At 34.9% G+C, this 22670-nt stretch overlaps 2 protein-coding genes across 2 annotated transcripts in view; one reads left to right on the plus strand and one right to left on the minus strand.

Annotated features, from left to right (window-relative positions):
- Positions 1 to 22145, minus strand: part of Ccdc7 (coiled-coil domain containing 7) — a 233702-nt gene extending 211557 nt beyond the window's left edge. Inside the window, exons 1-4 of the mRNA XM_078023431.1 lie at positions 22013 to 22145; positions 15356 to 15684; positions 14132 to 14224; positions 8451 to 8534 (exon numbers count right to left, since the gene is read on the minus strand). Of these exons, the coding sequence (XP_077879557.1) occupies positions 8451 to 8534; positions 14132 to 14224; positions 15356 to 15634 (456 nt within the window). The 5' untranslated portion in view covers positions 15635 to 15684; positions 22013 to 22145. The remainder of the gene's footprint in view (positions 1 to 8450; positions 8535 to 14131; positions 14225 to 15355; positions 15685 to 22012) is intronic.
- A 143-nt stretch (positions 22146 to 22288) lies between these two features.
- Positions 22289 to 22670, plus strand: part of LOC106145063 (ankyrin repeat domain-containing protein 26) — a 29804-nt gene continuing 29422 nt past the window's right edge. The window contains exon 1 of the mRNA XM_078023432.1: positions 22289 to 22410. Coding sequence (XP_077879558.1) covers positions 22365 to 22410 — 46 coding nt within the window. The 5' untranslated portion in view covers positions 22289 to 22364. The remainder of the gene's footprint in view (positions 22411 to 22670) is intronic.

The following is a 22670-nucleotide window of genomic DNA, read 5'->3' on the forward strand; positions in this document are numbered from 1 at the left end:
ACAAAGAAACTATGGAACTCAATAATACAATCAATAATTTGGACTTAACAGACATACATAGAATATTCCATCCATCAATGAGCAAATACACTTTCTTCTCAGCAGCACATGGATCCTCCTCCAAATTACACTATATGTTATGCCACAAAGCAAATCTTAGCAAATACAAAAAAAAGGAGATACTACCCTGCATTCTATCAGACCATAAAGAAATGAAATTAGAATTCAATGATTAAAATTAAAGAGAAGCTACTCCAACACGTGAAGACTAAACAATATGCTAATGAAAGATGCATGGATAACAGAAGACATCAGGGGGGATATAAATTCTTAGAGTTAAATAAGAACTCTGATACAACTTATCAAACTATCTGGGACACTATGAAGGCAGTAGTAAGAGGAAAGCTCATTACATGGAGGTTATTCATTAAAAGAAGAAAAAGTGAACAAATAAATGACCTGACATTATAGCCCAAAGCCCTAGAAAAAGAAGAACAAACCAAAAGTTGTAGAAGAAAGGAAATAATTAAAATCAGGGCAGAAATCAATAAAATTGAAACTAAAGAAACAATTCAAAAAGTTGACAAAACAAAAAACTGGTTCTTTGAAAAAAAAATAAAGTTGACAAACCCTTAGCCACTCTAACAAAAAGAAGGAAGGAGAAAACTTAAATTACTAAAATTGGTGATGAAAAAGGAAATATCATAACAGACACTATTGAAATACAGAAGACAATTAGAAACTATTTTGAAAATGTACACTCTAGTAAAACAGAAAACCTAAAAGACACTGAGAAATTTCTAGAGGTATATGATAAACCCAAACTGAGTCAAGAGAACATACACAATTTAAACAGATGAATTTCAAGCAAGGAAACAAAAGACACCATCAACACCCTTCCAACCAAGAAAAGTCCAGTACCAGATAGATTCATAGCTGAGTTCTACAAAACCCACAAAGAAGAATTAATACCAATACTCCTCAAATTACCGCATGAAATAGAATAGGAAGGAACCCTTCCAAACTCATTCTATGAGGCTAATATCATCCTGGTACCAAAACCAGGCAAAGACACATAAAGAAAAGAAAATTTCAGACTTATATCCCTGATGAACATCAATGCAAAAATTATCAATAAAATTCTGGAAAGTCACATACAAAAGCATTTTTTAAAAAATAGTGTACCATGATCAAGTAGGGCTCAGTCCAGGGATGCAAGGTTGGTTCAACATAAGGAAACCAATAAGTATAATTCATCACATCACTAGACCTAATGATAAGAATCATATGACTATACCAATTGATGAAGAAAAAGCATTTGACAAAATACAGCACCCTTTCATGTTCAAAATACTAGAAAAACTAGGGATAGTAGGAACATACCTCAACATTGTAAAAAATTTTATCTATGCTAAGCCCCAGGCCAACATCATTCTAAAAGGAGAAAAATTGGAGGCATTCCCACTAAAAACAGGAACAAGACAGGATGCCCTCTTTCACCACTTCTATTCAACATAGTCCTTGAAACCCTAGCCAGAAAAATCAGAGAGGTGAAGGAAATTAAAGGGATATGGATAGGAAAAGAAGAACTCAAACTATCATTATTTGCTGATGACATGACTCTATACATAGAGGATCCAAAAAACTCTACCAGAAAACTTCTAGAATTAATGAATGAATTCAGTAAGGTAGCAGATACAAAATCAATATCCATAAATCAAATATATTTCTGTACATCAGTGATGAATCTCTGAAAGAGAAATTAGAAAAACTACCCCATTCACAATAGCCTCAAAACAAATAAAATAAAATACTTGGGAATCAACTTAACAACAGAGGAGAGACTCTGCAATGAAAACAACAGAACACTAAAAAAGAAACTTAAGAAGACCTTAGAAGATGGAAAAAACTCCCATGCTCCTGGATAGGCAGAATTAATATCGTCAACATGGCCATACTACCAACAGTGTTAAACAGATTCAATGCAATTCCAATTAAAATACCAATATCATTCCTTATTAAAAAAAGAAAAGGTAATCAGGTAATTCATTTGAATAAGAGACCCAGAATAGCTAAAGCAATACTTAGCAGGAAGACTGAAGTGAAGCAGAAGGTATCACAATATTGGACCTTAAACTATACTACAAAGCTATACTAACAAAAATGGTATGGTATTGGAACCAAAATAGACATGTAGACCAATGGTACAGAATAGAAGACAGAGACAAACCCACATAAATTCAGTTATCTCATATTAGACAAAGGTGCCAAAACCATTCAGTGGACAAAAGATAGCCTCTTCAACAAACAGTGCTGAGAAAACTGGAAATCCATATGCAGCCAAATGAAACTAAACCCTATCTCTCACCATGCACAAAACTCAACTCAAAGTAGATCAAGGACCTAGGAATTAGTTCAGAGACCCTGCACCTAATAGACAAAAAAGTAGGTCCAAATCTTCATCATGTTATTAGGCCCCAACTTCCTTAACAAGACTCCTAGAGTGCAAGAAATCAAATCAAGAATTAATAAATGGAATGGACTCAAACTAAAAAGCTTCTTTTCAGAAGAAAAGAAACGATCAATGAGGTGAAAAGAGAGCCTACATTTTGGGAGAAAATTTTTGCCATACACACATCAGATAGAGCACTAATCTCCAGGATATATAAAGAACTCAAAAAACTTAACACCAAAACAGCAAACAACTCAATCAACAAAAGGGCTAAGGAGCAGAACAGACACTTCTCAGAAGAAGATATACATTCGATCAACAAATATATGAAAAAAGTGTTCAGCATCTCTAGTAATTAGAGAAATACAAATCAAAACTACTCTTAAGATTTCATCTCATGCCAATCAGAATGGAAGTTATCAAAAATATAGACAATAATAAATGCTGATGAGCATATGGGGGAAAAGGTACACTCATACATTGCAGGTGGGACTGCAAATTGGTGCAACCAATTTGGAAAGCAGTATGGAGATTCCTTAGAAAGCTTGGAATGAAACCACACTTTCACTCAACTATCTCACTTCTTGGTCTATACCCAAAGGACTTACAAACATCATCCTACAGTGACACAGCCACATCAATGTTCATAGCAACATAATTCACAACAGCCAAACTGTGGAATCAAACTAGATGCCCTTCAATAGACAAATGGATAAAGAAACTGTGGTATATATATATACACAATATATATATATATATATATATACACACAATGGAATATTACTCAGTGCTAAAAGAGAATAAAATTAAGGAATTTGCAGGTAAATAAATGGAGTTAGAGAATATCATACTAAACAAAGGAAGCCAATCCCAACAAACCAAAGGCTGAATGTTTTCTCTAATAAGTGGATGCTAATCCATATGGTGGGGGGGCACAGGACAAGTGGAGGACCTTTGGATAGGGCAAAGCAGAGGGAGACATGGGGGTAAGAAAGATGGTGGGACGAGACAGACATTATTACCCTAGGTACACGTATGATTGCACGAATGGTATAACCCTACTTAGGTACAACCAGAAAAGTCAAAATTAGTGCTCCATTTAGCCTCTCTAGTCTTATTTAGCATGTGTACTTCCTATTTTGGAAAGCCATAAATAAAAGAATTGAAGAGAATTCTGCTGTCATGTATAACTGATTACTTATAAATAAAAAATAGAGAAAATACCTTGCATTCTATCCAATCATAACAAAATGAAATTAAAAATTAACAATAAATTTAAAATTAAAAGCTACTCTAACCACTGGAAACTGTCAGGAGCTACTCTGGAAATACACACCCTTAAGTACTGAGCAAGAGATACTGAACAACTATTACACCCCACAATAACTTGGGCTTTACCTCCACTCAGATAATGAGGCGTGGCTCCAAGAGTAGGCATTACCTGAGAGGTTGAGTTACACTCACCTGTTCCTTTGTAATCTTATCCCTTTGCCCTTTGGGGGATAAAATGTTCCACAGAACCTCCCATTGTGTGTCCCCTATATAAGAATAAAGAATTTCAGTGGCTTACTCTTTTTCCACAGACCCTTAAGGTTGGAGAGCCTTCCTGAATTTTGAAAAGTACTTCTGTGTGTTTGAGTGCTTTCTTCACTATTTTCTTAAGTTATTGGAATAGTCAGATTTGTGAACCCAGCATAGGTCACAAGCTAGGATAGATGGTGATATTAGAAAATATCATGCCAAGTGAAATAAGCCAATCCCAAAAAATGACTCTGAAGGTAAGTATTCCTAAAATAAGACAGATAGCCATAAATAAATAAGCTCAACAGCCAATAGTTTATTTCAATAAAAAATTTAACATGAGGGCTGGGGATGTGGCTCAAGCAGTAGTGCACTCGCCAGGTTCGATCCTCAGCACCACATACAAAAACAAAGATGTTGTATCTGCCGAAAACTAAAAAAGAAATATTAAAAATTCTCTCTCTAAAAAAAAATTTAACATAATAGACCTTTTCTTAACTTTAATGAGACAATGCCCTACCTACACTGATATTTTTAAAATTGGTAAAGTCAAATAATTCATAATTATTAGAGCTAATCTTGCTACATTAAGTTATTAAGGATGTTCATGCAGCTGTTTCTTTATACACAAAGATTGGTTTGATACAGATCCCTCACTGTATCAAAAGCCTACACTATCAGAAGCCTACACAACAAAGAAAAGATACTATCAGAAGCCTACACAACAAAGAAAAGTCCAGCATCAGATGGATTCTAAGCCAAATTCTATGAAAGCTTCAAAGAAGAACTTACACCATACTCTTCAAATTGTTCCATGAAGTAGAAAAGGAAGGAACCTTTTCAAACTCATTCTATGAAGCTAACAGAATGATAGCTTGAAAATTCCACGATTTTTGGAGATTAAGCAATATACTTCTAAAAAATGCATGGATCAAAAAAAAACTTAAGAAAAATTTAAAATATTTTGGACTGAATCAAAGAAAATATGACATTAAAATTGTGAGATATGATGAGATCTGTGCATAGAGAGACATTTACAGCATTAATGTAGTCCATTAATGTAGTGGTGCTTTGAGGATTTGGTGGGAACTTTACTTGGTGAGGGCTTAGATCATTAGGGATGTATTCCCAAAGGGGATCATGGGACTCTAGCCTATTCTCTTTCTTATTTTCCTTTGCTTTCTGGCTTATAATGTAAGTGGTTTGCTCTACCCATATATTCTTGCTATACGCCTAAAACAATGGGGGACAATCAATCATAAATGGGAACCTCTAAAAATATGACTCAAAATAAACCATTCCCCTTTATAATTAGTTATCTTAGGAACTTCATTACCACGATGGAAAACTACTTATGCAAGCATTGAATGTACATATTTTTTAAAAAAGAAAAACCTAAAATTTAAAAATCTAAGCTTCCACCTAGAGAGCAAAAAAATATGAAGTAACCAAAAGAAAACAAATAATAGGGCATAAATCAATGAAGTCCTAAAAAAGGAACAAATCAATACCAAAAGCAGAAGAAGACAGGAAATAATTAAAATTAGAGCTAAAATCAATGAAACTGAAATGAAAGAAAATTTCAAAGAGGTTTCTTTCTCTCTCTTCTGTCAGAAGTTCAAGCGGAATTATCTCTGTCATTCAGGTAAGAATCTGGTAGAATTCCTAGAGATAAAATTCCTAAAAGTGTGGGTGTCCATTGATAATGGGTACCCCTAATGTTTTCCACAATGAGAATCACCAATTATATTTCATGTTTGGGGAGGGTTTTGCTAATTAGTTTCTGCTCCTGTAAGTTGTGATTCTCTGTATTTGCCTGCTGGTACTCTCCAACTTAAGGGTAACTCCAATTTTAGGGTAGCACAAATTTACCTCACCTTTCATAGAAAGAATTATTGATTTTTACCTTTGTTTAGCCTTTACTCGTTGTTTGGATCTCTTAAATGGTTGTGTAAATCTCCTGTTCTATTTTTAAGCTGGCTAATTTTAAAGTTCAATTTGATTACATAGTACCCACAACAAATGGTTGCATTCTAGTTTGGTTTGCTCTGGTCTGTTTTGGCCTGATGCAGAAATTCAGCCAAAAACAAAAACAATGACTTCCCATAATTTTTTTTTTGATACCAGAGATTGAACCCAGAGGCACTGAACCACTGAGCCACATCCCTAGATTTTTTTTTTTTAATTTAGAGACAAGAGTCTTGCTAAATTGCTTAGGGCCTTACTAAGTTGCTAAACCAGACTTTGAACTTGTCATCCTCCAGCCTCGACTGGGATTACAGGCATGCTCCATCACACCTGGCCCATAATTTTTTTAACACATAACAAAACATAACAACATAGCAATCCTAAAAATTCCTACAAAAAATATAACTAAAGAACCAATGATATGTGTACAAAAAACATGTTACCACAATGTTTACAATAAGTAAGATAATTTATTAAAATGTCTATAAATTTTAAAGTTGATAAATGTCATTGAAAACCATGATATAGGAGCTTATAGATGGTGGAGTTGCAGGTTGCAAATCCTACTTTTTCTGCTGCAGCAGGCAAATACAGCAGAAATTGGAATCAAAACAATCAGAGAATAGCTATGCAGCAAGGTGAGTGACAAAGAGTACACAATGAAGGACAATTATAGATAAGCAGAGACTTAAGACTATGGTTACTAAAACAGAAAGCAAGAAAGAATTCATCAATCCCAAACCTGCACCTGCAATGTCAGGAAAAATCTGGGGAAGGTGTGAAAAACAAAGAAACACAGGCAAAGCTAACACCTTTGCCTCAGAAACACTGGTAGAAATGAAATGCACACCAAATTTAGCTGGAGCAGAAGCTGCAAAGTGTGCTGATGCATGAAAAGTGTTCTTTTTCTCAGTTTGTTGGTGAATTGGAGCAGGCAGTCATTTTATAAATACAATTCCCAAACTGGCAGCTCTAAAATGATTACATTTACATAGTTTTGTCCCACCTAGAGATACCAGCAAATATTTTCATGGGAAATGCCTTTAAGCCAGGCATCTAATTAACTTATGTAGTGGGATCAATATGAGTCAAAATTTCCTAAGCCCCACCACCAGCAAGGGAATGGAGCAAAGCAGTCAAAGAGGAGGTGGGGCACTGAAACTGTCCAAGTGTAGTACATTTCTACACATGCCACAGCCCAACAGAATTTAATTTGCCCCCAGGTTGGAGAAATCTATCAAGAGGATTCACTAAGGAGCTCATAGGCCCTGGCACCAGGGCCAAGGATAAATAAGGCTGCTGGGCCACAGATAATATAGGCCCTTTCCCTCAGGGCCTCCAGAGAGCTCCTAGGAGCCCAGGCATACAATGGAACCACTGAAGTCATCTACATTTGTACTATAGGTAGGCAGAATGAAGTTTGTATGAAGAAGCATCAGACCCTGAATTCTGTGCAGTTTGTGAGGTAGAACTCTGTTAGATTGGGGGGTAGAGGGAAAGATTAAATATATAGTTCTCCAAACCAGCACAGAGACAACTTGTATTGTCACTACCTCCATGCCCAGAGACACTCAGAAGTCATGCAGCCTCTAGGTAAACAAATGAGAATAAGGATAGAATAAAAACATCAGAAATAAATCAAAATGGCAAGATTATAAATACCTGTGTATAATGATACTGTATGTAAACGGTCTCAACTCCTCAGTTAAAAGACGGAATTGTCTAAAAAAAATACACTACATAAATACAGCCAATAACATAAACCAAATAATCATCTCAACAGAAGCAGAAAAAGGCTTTGACAAAATTCAATACCTACTCATGATAAAAATCCTGAAGAAACTAGGGATAGAAGGAACTTACATAAGCATTATACAGGCTACATATATGGCAAACCCAAAAAACAAAATCATACTGAGGAGAAACCAAAGTCATTTCCCCTTATACCAGAAACAAGACAAGAATATCTACTTTCACCATACCTTTTCAATATAGTACTTGAAATTTTAGCCAGAGCAATTAGGCAAGAGAATGAAATAAAAGGGATGCAAGCAGGAAAAAATAAGCCATCACTGTTGGCAGATGATATGATCTTGTTCTCAGAAAATAAAACAAACATATAAAAGAACTGCACCAGAAGATTTCTAAAGCTGATAAATTCAGCAAAGTAGCAGGTAAAAAATAACATAAAAATTAATAGCTTTTCTATATACTAATAATGAATCTACTGAGTATCAAGAAAATAGTTTCATAGCATATTATTTTTACAAAGTAAAATAAAATATATTACATTTGAAAATACAAATAACTCAATTTATTACATAAAAGAAAAATTCAGATATATAAATGTCTGTGTGAAAAATAAAGGAAAATAAATAATGCTTTCCAATGCCTTTTATAACTCATATTGAATCTAGGCTAATATTGCTAAATGTATATCACATTCGATTTTCACCAACCAATGAAAGTTTTAATATTTTACATTTTGCAGTTTATACAGAATACATACATCATGTTCTTCTTTAACTGCTTCTTCTAGCTGAACTGCAAACTGTGAACAATTTACCAAGAATGAACTCATATCATCCCCAACCTTTCAGAAAAATAACAAAACAGAAAGTTACTTTTATTTTTCATAATCCATTTGCATACTTTTCTTAGTATATATAACTATATTTTGAAAATATTTCAATTTTTATGTAACTTATAGTCCTTCAAACATGTAAGGCAAGAAACCATGCTTCAAATGCAAATTTTCCCAGAAAGAAAATGTGGAAGAAAGTACAATCTGGGAATTGGTCCATTAATGACACACTGATTCTCCTCTTCTCATTCTCCTCTACACATCTGCAGAAAATCCAACAGCCCAGCCTTACTCTCCTGAAATTTCAGGTGGTCTAAAAAATGTAACCACTGTGTGTATAACTTAAAAATATCTCTTTCTGATTGGCAGCCATTATGAAGTCAAACAACAATAAGTGTTGGCGAGGATGTGGGGAAAAGGGTACACTTGTACACTGCTGGTGGGACTGCAAATTGGTGAGGCCAATTTGGAAAGCAGTATGGAGATTCCTGGGAAAGTTGGGAATGGATCCACCATTTGACCCAGCTATCGCCCTTCTCGGACTATTCCCTGAGAGTACTATAGGGATACTGCCACATCAATGATCATAATGGCACAATTCACAATAGCTAGACTGTGGAACCAACCTAGATGCCCTTCAATAGATGAATGGATAAAAAAAAATGGCATCCATACACAATGGAGTATTATGCAGCACTAAAAAGTGACAAAATCATAGAATTTGCAGGGAAATGGATGGCATTAGAACAGATTATGCTAAGCGAAGCTAGCCAATCCTTAAAAAACAAATGCCAAATGTCTTCTTTGATATAAAGAGATCAACTAAGAACAGAACAGGGAGGAAGAGCATGAAGAAAAGATTAACATTAAACAAAGACGAGTGGGGGGAGAGAAGGGGAGAGAGAAGGGAAAGCATATGGAAATGGTAGGAGACCCTCAATGTTACACAAACATTGAGGGGAAAGGGCGGGGAAACAGGGAGAGAATTGAACAACAGCAGATGAGGTAGAGAGGGAAGATGGGAAGGGAGGGGTAGGGGGATAGTAAGGGGATAGGAAAGGCAGCAGAATACAATAGTCACTAATATGCCATTATGTAAAAACGTGAGTGTGTAATCGATGTGATTCTGCAATTTGTATTTGGGGTAAAAATGGGAGTTCATAACCCAATTGAGTCAAATGCATGAAAGATGATATATCATGAGCTTTGTAATGTTTTGAACAACCAATAAAAAAGAAAGAAAAAAAAGAAAAAATATCTCTTTCTGTTCGAGAGTGAATATGACACTAGGACTGTACCTCAGTGGTAGAATGCTTACCTAGCATGGACAAAGCTCTGAGTTTAATCACCAAAATCACACAATTTAAAAAAAAAATTTATGTGAACTACAACTTTTGACTAAAAGTACACTTAGAAAAAAACTGTAGTCTTCATTTTTACCTACTAAGCAACAGAAAACTTTGAGGAAGAAAATAGTTACAGATTAACACATCACCACAATTTAAGCTTTTGTAGTAGAACAGTGATTTATAAATCAGAAAACTGACCCATGATAAACAAGTATTAAATGCAAATACAGTTAAGATTCTCACAGAATGGTTCTCCATGAATGGTATATTCCTTGAACATTACATTTTAAACATACTCAAAGAGAAAAAAACTGAAATAATCATCCAAGAGAGTGGGAAATGCACAGATTAGAGTTACTAATCAAAAATATAAAGCAAGACCACCAGCATACTTTAAGATTTTCCATACACTCATATTTCAAGTGCACAAACACAGAAGATGGAGATCAGTCTCACTAAGTTTGCAGTTTAACCAAACAACATCTAAAAAGGAGACAAGACAGGGCAAGAGGGTTAAATACATGTGAAAAGAAGTGTTAATAATAATGAATCATGCAATTAAAGCTGGGTAAGAGGACAGAAGGCCAATAAAATGGGAGTAGAACCAACAGATTACAGCTCCCAGTGAAATCAAAGAATTTCTGGACTCAGAATATTACATGTACTAAGTAAGAAAGATAGGAGGTAGTGGCTATAGATAGATGATTGAAATTCTAATTATAAAACACTAATAATGACAAGGATTAGAGAATGCTACTTCTCAGTAGTTGGATAGAAGATACAATCACTGGGGGGAAGAAATTCAATGGAATAAAAGGCTAAATTATTTGGAAAGCTCTTCTGCATGAACACTGAAATAATCGAGAATAATGACAATAGTAGATGTTGTGAGAAGTAGATTATATAATAATTCAGACTATAATGGTCTATCAACTCTTCCTTTCTTCCTTACTAATAGAAATTTAACTTTATTGGGCATGGTAATACATACATAAAATGATAATAATGATGATAAATTTTTAGCCTCATTTACCAATAATGGTAGTCATGTGTCCCAATCAGTCCAAAGAAACAAAAGTAAATTATTGTCAAAAACATCCAGTAGTGCTATAAAGCAGTCAAAAGTGCCACTTAAAATTAGGATGTAAGAAGACACAAAAGGTCTTCACTCCAGTGTTGATACCATGAAAAGAAAAAGAATAATCTTCATGTTTTTCCTTGAGGATATTGAAAAGACAAGAACTGAATTCCACAGAACAAGCTCTTTATAAATGAACAAAGAACCAAAGCCATATCCATACCTAATGGGGGCATAGTAGATATAGGATGGTAGTTGACCCAATGTATTCAGTCTAAAACCAAACATGGCATTGACAAACAGAATTTGAAGCAATGAAGAAAAATCAACTGAGCCTTTGACAGTCAGTCAGCCTGATAGATGAACAGGAATGAGAAAAAGTACCAAATGCAAAATAGCTACTGGATTCAACAATATAAATTCAACCCAACAAGGTTTCTCCCACTGGATCCCTCCATGTTTGAATTTTTCTAAGAAGATGGCAGAAAAGGATATCTATATATCCACTGGGAATGACCAAAATTAAAAGGACTGACCACATCAAGTTTGGTAACAATGTGGTACCACTGGAACTATCATACAGGCTCTTAGCAACTCAAAATGATACTGCCCTCTTAGGAAACAGTTCAGAAATTGTTCACAAAGTTAAACATACACTTACAGTATAAACTATTAATTGAACTCTTTTTTCTATTTTTTTCTAATTGAACTCTTAATAAAACATATGTTCTCCAAAAGAATTATATACAAATGTTCATAGAGTTTCATTCATAATAGCCAAAATAGCTACTGGATTCAACAATACAAATTGTTTATTAACTGGTAGGTAGATAAACAAATAGTGGTATGGCATGCAATGTAGCACTCTTCAAAATAAAAGGAACAAACTACTGATATGTGAATACAACAACATAAATAAATCTCCAAGACGTACGTAATAAGGGGGAAAAGCTGAATAAGCAAGTCTACATACTATGTGATTCTATAAATATGAAATTCTCAAAAAAGCAGAACTATTTGAAGGACCAATGACTGGAATCAAGATAGGAGGAAAGAACTGAACACAAAGAGGCATAGTGAAGCTTTTTGAGATAATGGAAATGTTTCAGATTTTGATTATAGTAGTGACTATAAACGACAAAAAAAGAAAAAATTAAAAGAAGAGAAATTCTACTCTGTATATTCTTGTGATGGTCACATTTGAAGCTCTGCCAGATTTAACCAAAATGTAACCAAACCTATTTAAAATTGAATTCCAAACTCCTGCCAGCTCAAACACTGGCAATATCAAAGAAATCAATCCTTCCAGGAAAGCAACAAAAAGGAAAGGTTGTAGATTATAGAAATCAAATGAGAATCAATTAAATTAAAAGTTAATGGTTCCAGCTCAATTCAATTCTTAGGAGAGTGTAAATGGTTAACTCTTCAGTCTAAATGCCAAAGAAAAGAATAAGCATTCTCCAGAAAATAAATTATATCTCCACTCCCAATGTTCAGAATATTATAATGCTCAGAATTCAATACAAAAATATATAAAATATATGAAAACCAGGAAAAATGTAATCCATAATCAAAAGAAAAAACAGTATAAGAAAACACTCTGATGACCTAGACATTAGAATTAGAAATCAAGGAAATTTTAAAATCTATTATTGATAAAAAGCGTTTTCCAGGAAAGAAAAATAGAATAGGTAAAGAGGTGTAGAAAATAGCAGAAGAGATGTAACAATATCTTCAAAGAAACCAAAAGGTAATCCTAGATATGAAAATTATAATATTTAAAATAAAAAATTATCAGATGGAGCTTAACAGCCAATCAGACAGTATAAAATGGATTGAACTTGAAGATAGTCTAAGGTATATTGTCCAAATTGAAACACAGAGTTCTCCAGCATTATACAAACCTTTCTGACAATACTTATCTGAGTCAAATACCAAAAAGCATTCTTCACCACCACTCCTGAATGTCAGCAGGTCTGAAAAACAGTGTGGCAGTAAAAACTGGCATTTCATTTTCCTCAAGGTATTGTCAGTAGGGTTGAATGGAGAGCAAATTTTTACCATCTCTCTGGTAGATACAGATGGCAGCCCACAACATAACAGTGTTATGTTGGTGGGGCCAACCCAGAAACTTCTCTTTTACCCTGTCTGAAAAAGCTAGCAGTAGAATGCAGCAAGGATATCTCCTCTTACTACATTTGATGCAATACTGGAAACCACTGCTAGCACCAGAAGTCAAGCTAAGAAAATAAAAAGCATTCAGATTGCAAAGAAGGAATGAAGTAAAACTCTCCTTTGAATATGACATAATTATCTATACAGAAAATTCCAAGTAATCTATAGAAAACTTCTAGAATGTAAATGTATATTGAACAAAGTTGCAAGATACAAAATCAGATGCAAAAGCAACATATAAAAATCAATCATGTATATACACTCATACAAAACATGGAAATAAAATTAAATGCCATTTATAATTATTTCAAAAAACATAAAATATCAATGTATAATTAAAGAAATCATCTACAGTATCTAAAGGATACAATTTTTTGCTGGTGAAAGAAATCAAACAAGACCTACATAAATGGAGAGAAAAACTAAATTCATGGTTGAAAGACTCAAGTATATCATTACACAGAATCAAACTCAATCCCTAATAAAACTAATTATATAATTAAAAAGTATTACTCCATGTATCAAGTGTAGTGAAGTATGGTTGAATGTTAAAAAATATGTAAAATAACTCATCAATAAGCTGAAGGAGAAAAAACCATATAATTATCTTAATAGTTGAATTATTCCAATATTCAGAATGAACATATTTGTTAAAACTCAATAACCTCCTTTATTCTTTTTTTAGCAAGATAGAAACACCTTTCCAGTACTTTCTCAATATTTTGATACAAAACATGTATCTCAAACTGACACCAAGTCCATCCTTAAAAATTAAATAGGAGAAGCATTATTATTAAAAGTAGACTCAAGATATAAATATACCTTAATTAAACTTTAAGATAAGGGTTGACAGGGGATGAAAAAAACTAGTACACTTCTGTCAAATTTTCCAAAACTATTGTTTTCATGCATAGGGAATTCATTCTGAGAACATATGTGGATGCAAAAAGAAAACCTTATCACTTTTCAGTGTTAATTTCTCTACATTAGGGTTATATACTTACAGATAAAGATAATTCTTTCTCCCCAGGCTTTGCTACTGGTTTTTCTCCATCTTCAACACTAGATCCATAGGATTCTTCTAAATTAGAAACAACCTATGAAAAAATACAATCTAAATTAAATACTTTAAAATTAATTATATTAAATGTAAAACGTAAATGTAAAGCCAATAATGCCAGGATCTTTTAAAGTTTAAGACATTTCTGCCAGTGTTATAATCTTAAACTTTCCATTCCATGCCCCATCATATATCTTCAAGATCATATCATCAAGCCATCACATATCATCAAGCCATAAGGAATAGTCCTTGATTTTACTCCCTAGCAATGGAGAGATGCCCTGGCTACCATTTCTGTGTTGATAAACATCTGAAAGATAAAGGATGTGTACATACATGATGGTTGAAGCATTAAGTAGGGTTTTCTTCAAAGTATGTTTTGACTTTCTTCTCTGAAGGGAGTAAGAAAATAGAAATGTGGAGACAGAAATCAATAAAGATTTAGAGGAATTTCTCTATGCTAACACTTCAAACTTTGAACTAGTATTGTGGAAGTTTGACAAACTATATTGTATTCTCCCTCATTATTCTCACATATATTTGATACTTTTACAATTCAATTCTGAATCATTATACCAAAAAAAAAATCTCAGAGAACAAGGGCTACTTTTCCAACACTATGAACTAGTTTTGAAGTGCAGAGAAGACTTAACATAGCAGACATGAGACTCAAAAGTGTGTTGTTATGAATTCCCGCTTGCAAAGGTGGCCTTAGCCTAGCATTAGATAAGGTGAATTTCAGAAAGCTTCCTACTGTTCACTAATGAGTGGCTCCTATCCCTAAACTGTTTGTACAAACAATGATTTATGCTGCACACCTGATTTTCTTGTCTGATTGGAATTTTTGGTACATGCTAGACATAAGACACGTAAGTGACCACACCCAATAAAACTCTGGGCACTGAATTTCTAATGATTTTCCCTGGCAGACATTTCACCTGTGTTGTCACAATTCATTGAGAAATTAAACATGTTCTGCATGATTCCAAAGGGAGAGGATTCTTGTAAGCTTGGACCAGGTTGCCTCTAGATTTCCCTTCATGTGTCTGCTGTAATAAATCTTACCAACAGTATAACTATGGTGAGTTCTATGCATCCTCCTAGAAAATCACCAAACCCAGGAGTCATTATAGGGACTTCCCAACATGGGAACCAGCAAGTGTCTTACCACCTTCAGATGTTTGGTAATCTTCCTGATCATTTCATCTTCTGCTATTAACTCCTTTGTCTTACTTGATGGAATGGGCAAAGCATACCGTACAACGGATTCTCCTGTTGGTGGAGATCTTAGAACCATTGGTTCAATTTTATCACGTACTGATTTTGCACCATGTTTTTCTTTTCGATTAGGTAACAATGGTAAATTAAGTTGTCCTTTTTTCTGAGACATTTCTGGAGCACTTGCTAATTTGTTACTATTGGATGACAGATTGATTGCTGACTTCATTTTGTTATCAATTTAGCTTCCAAATTGTAGATGAAAAATTTAATTTCTCCCTGAGAATAAAACATTAAGACATTCAGAGAAATCTGTACATCATTTAATTAATCAAAAAAAACAGAGTCATTCTAATCAAATCATATGTTTCTATTGGTCTGATATTTTAGCAATTTGTTCAGAATACATCAAGCAACTTCTAGGAACTACAATTACACTTTTGACTCTTCTGAGTTATAATTATTTAAATAAAGCAATGAAAAAAGAACATAGTTATCAGTGTATCTAATTTACAAAAAGTAGTTATTTAAACCTAAGTGTAATAACCATAACAGTAAAAGCTTCATCATGTTTAAACTAAAATATACCATATATATATATATTTATATATATATCACTCTTCCAATTTTACATCTAATTAAACTGAACTCAAGGAAGTTAGTTAACAGCTACGAATCATAAAGATAGTTAGTATTAAGTTTAAAATTTCATCATAGATCAATTTTGCTACAAATCATGTTTCTTTCCTGTACTATTCGCTTTCAGAGTGTTGACATTTTTATCTATACACTTTATAGTATTTTGTATTTTATTCACGTGGGGGCAAATAAATTAAAATATTTCAGAATTTAAATGACGGAAGAATTATCAATTCATATGAAAATGGCAAATCCCAAAACCAACTCCAGAGAAATTACAAAATGGAGAAGAAAATGTTCCTAACAACAAACAATATGTTTTTAAAAAACTGAAAAAGTGGAGCACTTGTGTGCTGTTTGGAATGAGAATGCAAGAGGAAAGAAGGCAGAGGCAATAGTGAAGAAATATATTTAGAAAAAAATCAAGTTCTGTTCTTACCTTTTCCCCATATTAATCTAACTCATGCCCCTAATATACATCATTACTCTGAGATAAAGAAGTATAGACCGGATAGACCCTTGACTTTCATTCTTCTACTCCTCTCTCCCTCCAAAACTGATTACAAATCCCAGAATAATGGCTCCTCCTAATGAACATTAAACTGTGAATAGAAGGGCAAATTGAAATAGACATCAGTTCTGCTACTTGACTCTCACCACATGGAAGCTAGACCTAGTGGTCCTTGAACTATGTCTCCCAAAAAGATGTTTTGAGTCCTATCCCTAATGCTATAAATGTGACATTATTTGAAAACTGGTTGTTTCATATATAACCAAGCTGAAGTCTTACTGAACACTGGTGGGTCCTAAATCAAATGACTAGTTTCACTACTTTTAAAAAAAGCCATGTGGGAACAGGCAGAGATTGGAGTGTTATATGGGCAAGCCAAGAGATTTCAAGGACTACAAGCTTCCTCTAGAAGGAAATGAGAAAATATAGACCTGCCTTTGTTGATAACATACTAAACATTTTAAATTCAAATTTTGTAAAGTCAGTATCTAGTATTGAGAGGATCTCCCAAAAATTTGAAGAATCTGACAATAAAAAGATTTCATTTGGCAAAAATCATAATAAAAGATCATGGAATTCTATCAGCATATCTATGTAAAATATCAACACCAAATAACAGGCTATTGTAGGGAATAAAACACAAAACCAATGATAGGAATTACTAATGTTATAAATTAAGTCATTTTGTTTATAAAAATTCAGAATTGAGCCTGATCTCTCCCTTACTGCAATAGTTTTGGTATCTATTGCAGTATACCTGAATAAAATATTTCTTATCATCTAAAAATTAATTAAATCACTTTGAATAAGGTTTTTAAAAATCTTACTGTTTCTCAAGAATTTTGATGCAATCCCTAATATAAAAAAATAATAATTTTTGATATAATTGTGGATTTTCAAAATATTTGGAAATATTTGTATTTCTGCATGTGAACTTTTTTTGTATTTTAACCAGTAGAGAACACTGTTAAAGGATCATGCACATGATTTACAAAGAAATGTTTTTAAAATACACATGCTTACCCACTCCTCCAACACACACAAATGGAGCCAGAGATACATGCCTTAACAGAAAATTCTCAAAAAGAAAAATTCTAAACATTTTATACAACTTGCTCATACTTGCTGGATTGTGAATAATACAGCAAGAAATACCTTGACTTCACTGAAAACTTTTACTTCATCTAAAAACTACAACTGCTTTATTACTACCCAACGACACAGTATAGTTAGTTAAAAACAAAGCTGCCAAATAAGTTTTAAATGTAGTCAAATGTGAGTTAGGAAAGATATTTGATGACAATGTCCCACAAAAATTCATTTGAAGGAAGAACACAATGCTCTTTTGAAAATTGTTGATGACAATACCAAATGTGTGCTTTATAAAATTTAAGTCACAGGCTTCCATCCCAACTTTTAAATATTTCTCAGACTAATTGTGACTTAATGCTTCAAGTAAAATTAATGTTATAAGAAAAATGATGCAGAAACTAAAGTTAAACTTATATAATTGTAATGCATCAAAAAGTGTTAAAGGAATTATATCGCCAAAGAAATTCCATCAAAAACAAAGTCAGAGACAGGAGGACCTGAAACAGTATTTAAAATGAGTAGCCCACTATCCATAATGTAAAACTAAGAGGGGATATGTTGAAAGCGAAGTGAAGGAATTCAGCAAAGTGGCAGGATATAAAATCAACACACATAAATCAAAGGCATTTCTGTATATCAGCGACAAAACTTCTGAAACAGAAATGAGGAAAAACACTCCATTCACAATACCCTCAAAAAAAATAAAATACTTGGGAATCAACCTAACAAAAGAGGTGAAAGATTTATACAATGAAAACTACAGAACCCTAAAGAGAGAAGTAGAAGATCTTAGAAGATGGAAAAATATACCCTCTTCATGGATAGGCAGAACTAACATTATCAAAATGGTGATATTACCAAAAGTTCTCTATAGGTTTAATGCAATGCCAATCAAAATCCCAAAGGCATTTCTTGTAGAAATAGATAAAGCAATCATGAAATTCATATGGAAAAATAAAAGACCCAGAATAGCAAAAGCAATTCTAAGCAGGAAGTGTGAATCAGGCGGTATAGCGATACCAGATTTCAAACTATATTACAGAGCAATAGTGACAAAAACAGCATGGTACTGGTACCAAAACAGACGGGTGGACCAATGGTATACAATAGAGGACACAGAGACTAATCGACAAAGTTACAACTATCTTATATTTGATAAAGGGGCTAAAAGCATGCAATGGAGGAAGGTTAGCATCTTCAACAAACGGTGTTGGGAAAAGTGGAAATCCATATGCAACAAAATGAAACTGAATCCCTTTCTCTCACCATGCACAAAAGTTAACTCAAAATGGATCAAGGAGCTTGATATCAAATCAGAGACTCTGCGTCTGATAGAAGAAAAAGTTGGCTCTGATCTACATATTGTGGAGTCGGGCTCCAAACTCCTTAATAGGACACCCATAGCACAAGAGTTAATAACAAGAATCAACAAATGGGACTTACTTAAACTAAAAAGTTTTTTCTCAGCAAGAGAAACAATAAGAGAGGTAAATAGGGAGCCTACATCCTGGGAACAAATTTTTACTCCTCACACTTCAGATAGAGCCCTAATATCCAGAGTATACAAAGAACTCAAAAAATTAGACAATAAGATAACAAATAACCCAATCAATAAATGGGCCAAGGACCTGAACAGACACTTCTCAGAGGAGGATATACAATCAATCAACAAGTACATGAAAAAATGCTCACCATCTCTAGCTGTCAGAGAAATGCAAATCAAAACCACCCTTAGATACCATCTCACTCCAGTAAGATTGGCAGCCACTGTGAAGTCAAACAACAACAAGTGCTGGCGAGGATGTGGAGAAAAGGGTACACTTGTACATTGCTGGTGGGATTGCACATTGGTGCGGCCAATTTGGAAAGCAGTTTGGAGATTCCTGGGAAAGCTGGGAATGGAACCACCATTTGACCCTGCTATTGCCCTTCTCGGACTATTCCCTGAAGACCTTAAAAGAGCATGCTACAGGGATACTGCCACATCGATGTTCATAGCAGCACAATTCACAATAGCTAGACTGTGGAACCAACCCAGATGCCCTTCAATAGATGAATGGATAAAAAAAAATGTGGCATCTATACACAATGGAGTACTATGCAGCAATAAAAAATGACAAAATCATAGAATTTGCAGGGAAATGGATGGCACTAGAGCAGATTATGCTTAGTGAAGCTAGCCAATCCCTAAAAAACAAATACCAAATGTCTTCTTTGATATAATGAGAGCAACTATGAACAAAGCAGGGAGGAAGAGCAGGAAGAAAAGATTAACATTAAACAGAGACATGAGATGGGAGGGAAAGGGAGAGAAAAGGGAAATTGCATGGAAATGAAGGGAGACCCTCATCGCTATACAAAATTACATATAAGAGGTTGTGAGGGGAATGGGAAAATAAACAAGGAGAGAAATGAATTACAATATATGGGGTAGAGAGAGAAGATGGGAGGGGAGGGGAGGGGGGATAGTAGGGGATAGGAAAGGTAGTAGAATACAACAATTACTAATAGGGCATTGTGTAAAATTGTGGATGTGTAACCAACGTGATTCTGCAATCTGCATTTGGGGTAAAATTGGGAGTTTATAACCCACTTGAATCTAATATATGAAATATGATATGTCAAGAGCTTTGTAATGTTGTGAACAACCAATAAAACAATAAAATTATTTAAAAAAAAAGAAAACATCACACAAGAATGAGTGATGAACTATGTCAAATGCTGAGAAAGGTAAAATGAAAATAATTGACTATGGATTGTGAATATACAAACTCTAAAGAAAATTTACTATAAAAAGGGGTAAACAGTTTCTTACTAGAGGGAGGAAATACGTAGTCAAAGGGAGGGGATTTTTTAAAATATAAGAATATTTGTATGCTGTTGGAGTTGAATTGTGTCCTTCCAAAAACTAAATTCACATCCCAATTCCGGAACCTGTGTGTGGGAAGAGGGTCTTTGCAGATGTAATCAAGTTAAAATGGGCTCATGAGATTAAAATGGGCCCTAATCCAGTGACTTTACTAATATCCAAAGAAAAAACATGGACCCAGACACACATGTAAAAGAATGCATGTGAAGACTAAGGCAGATATTGGAGTGATGTGTTTAGAAGCCAAAGGACAGCAAGGATTGCCAACCATCACTAGAAGCTAAGAGAGAAGTTTTGGATGCAGTCTCCCTAAACACCTCCAGTAGGAACCAACCCTGCCAACACCTTGATTTGGGACTTCTAGCCTCCAGAACTATGAGATGATAAACTTCTGTTTCAAGCCACCAAGTTAGACCCACTTTGTTACAGCATCCATCCCTCACACATACAGACGCTGATGAAATGATCCAATGGAAAGTTTTCTGGTAGAGAGTAAAATGTTCAGATAATATCTTTGAGTAAACAAGGAAGGAGTTTTAACAAATGGAGCAACTTGCTTCAGATTTGTACAAAATTTTTTATGTATGCCTGATTACAGGCAGGAAGGCAGAGATGTAAGATGTGATCTGCTTCAAGAAACCAGTAAGAAAAGAATATAACATTTGCTTGGTGCAAAAGAATACAGTCTAAAAAATGCACCCATGAAGTTCACATAAATACAATAAACAGTAACATGAGGTGTATTAGCAAGAAAATAAGAATTTTACATATTTATTACATTTAGCCCCATTTAGTCCTTCTAACAACCTTAAAAGGTAGATTTTTTATCACCATTAACTTGCCCAAGTTTATTGATCACTTTCCACCATTACCACAAATATTTTGTGGTCTTACCTTTCAGGATTAATTGTATATTCATTTCAAACCCTTTAATCAAACAGGAAAGAAAGAAAGAAGGAAAGAAGGAAGGAAGACAGGAAGGAAGGAAAGAAGGAAGGAAGGAAGGAAGGAAGGAAGGAAGGAAGGAAGGAAGGAAGGAAGGAAGGAAGGAAGGAAGGAAGAAAGAAAGGAGGGAGGGAGGGATGGATGGATGGATGGATCAAGAAGCACTGTTTAGGGAAATAGGTGATTTGCCTTAGATCTTCCATCATTTAAAAACGACTAAGCCCATACACTGTAATCCCAGGGACTGGGTAGGCTTTGGCAGGAGTATCGCAAATTTGAGTCCAGCTTCACCAATTGAGAGAACCGGTCTCAACATTAAAAATATATATATATATATATATATATATGGGGATATAGTTTAACGGTAAAGTGCCCCCTGCTTCAAGAGAGGAAGAAGAGATGGGGAGGGGAGAAGATCAGCACAGCTGCTAACTGCTTCACGCGGCAGGAAAACTAGGGGAGAAAGTACCCACGTTCCTCCCTTGCAGCCAATGAAAACCTTCTGTGGCTGGGGAAAGGGCCTCACCGCCGCTCCCCTCCCGGGCGAATACCTGCAAAGGCGGTTGCAAGTCTGGGTTACTGGTAGTTTTACTTCGGCGAGGCTGATTCTAAAACGGGAAACTGTCTAAGATAAAGTTTGAAATTGCGAGCTTCCTAGATTTCCTTGAGGAAGGAAGCCAGCAAACCCCTCAGACGCCGGCGCCACCCTTTACAAACCGACATTTGTGCTGAAAAGAAAGGCCGGGCCTCTGTGTCCCGTCCCAGGGCGGCAACAACAACCGCAGGGCGCGGGTCACCGACCTGCCTAGACGCCTTGGCAAGGCGACTGCAACGTCCTCCAGGTCGCGTGCTGCGGGGCTCCTTGGCGCACGCGCTCAGACGCCCAAACCGCCAGAACCGCGGATGCCCGGATGCCCGGGCTCCAGCTTCGCGGAAAGCCAAGGACCTGGTGAGAAACCCGCCCAGGGGTCTCTGAGAAAAAAATAAAATAAAATGGGCTGGAATGAACCCTGAGTGGCATACACAGCCTCGTGCCTTTGACAGTGTCCTCTTGAGTAGCTCTGATTATCAGTTGTTATCGGTTTAATAGTTGTTTAGATGTGGGGCAGGGAAAAGGGATAATTTTGTTTCATTACAGTGACAGTCTTGCCCGGATGATTACTGTTAGGTTGTAGGGTCCAAAAGTATAAAAGCCTCGTTTCCGTGCGT

This window comes from Ictidomys tridecemlineatus, chromosome 10 (assembly GCF_052094955.1).
Source record: "Ictidomys tridecemlineatus isolate mIctTri1 chromosome 10, mIctTri1.hap1, whole genome shotgun sequence".
Taxonomy (NCBI): domain Eukaryota; kingdom Metazoa; phylum Chordata; class Mammalia; order Rodentia; family Sciuridae; genus Ictidomys; species Ictidomys tridecemlineatus.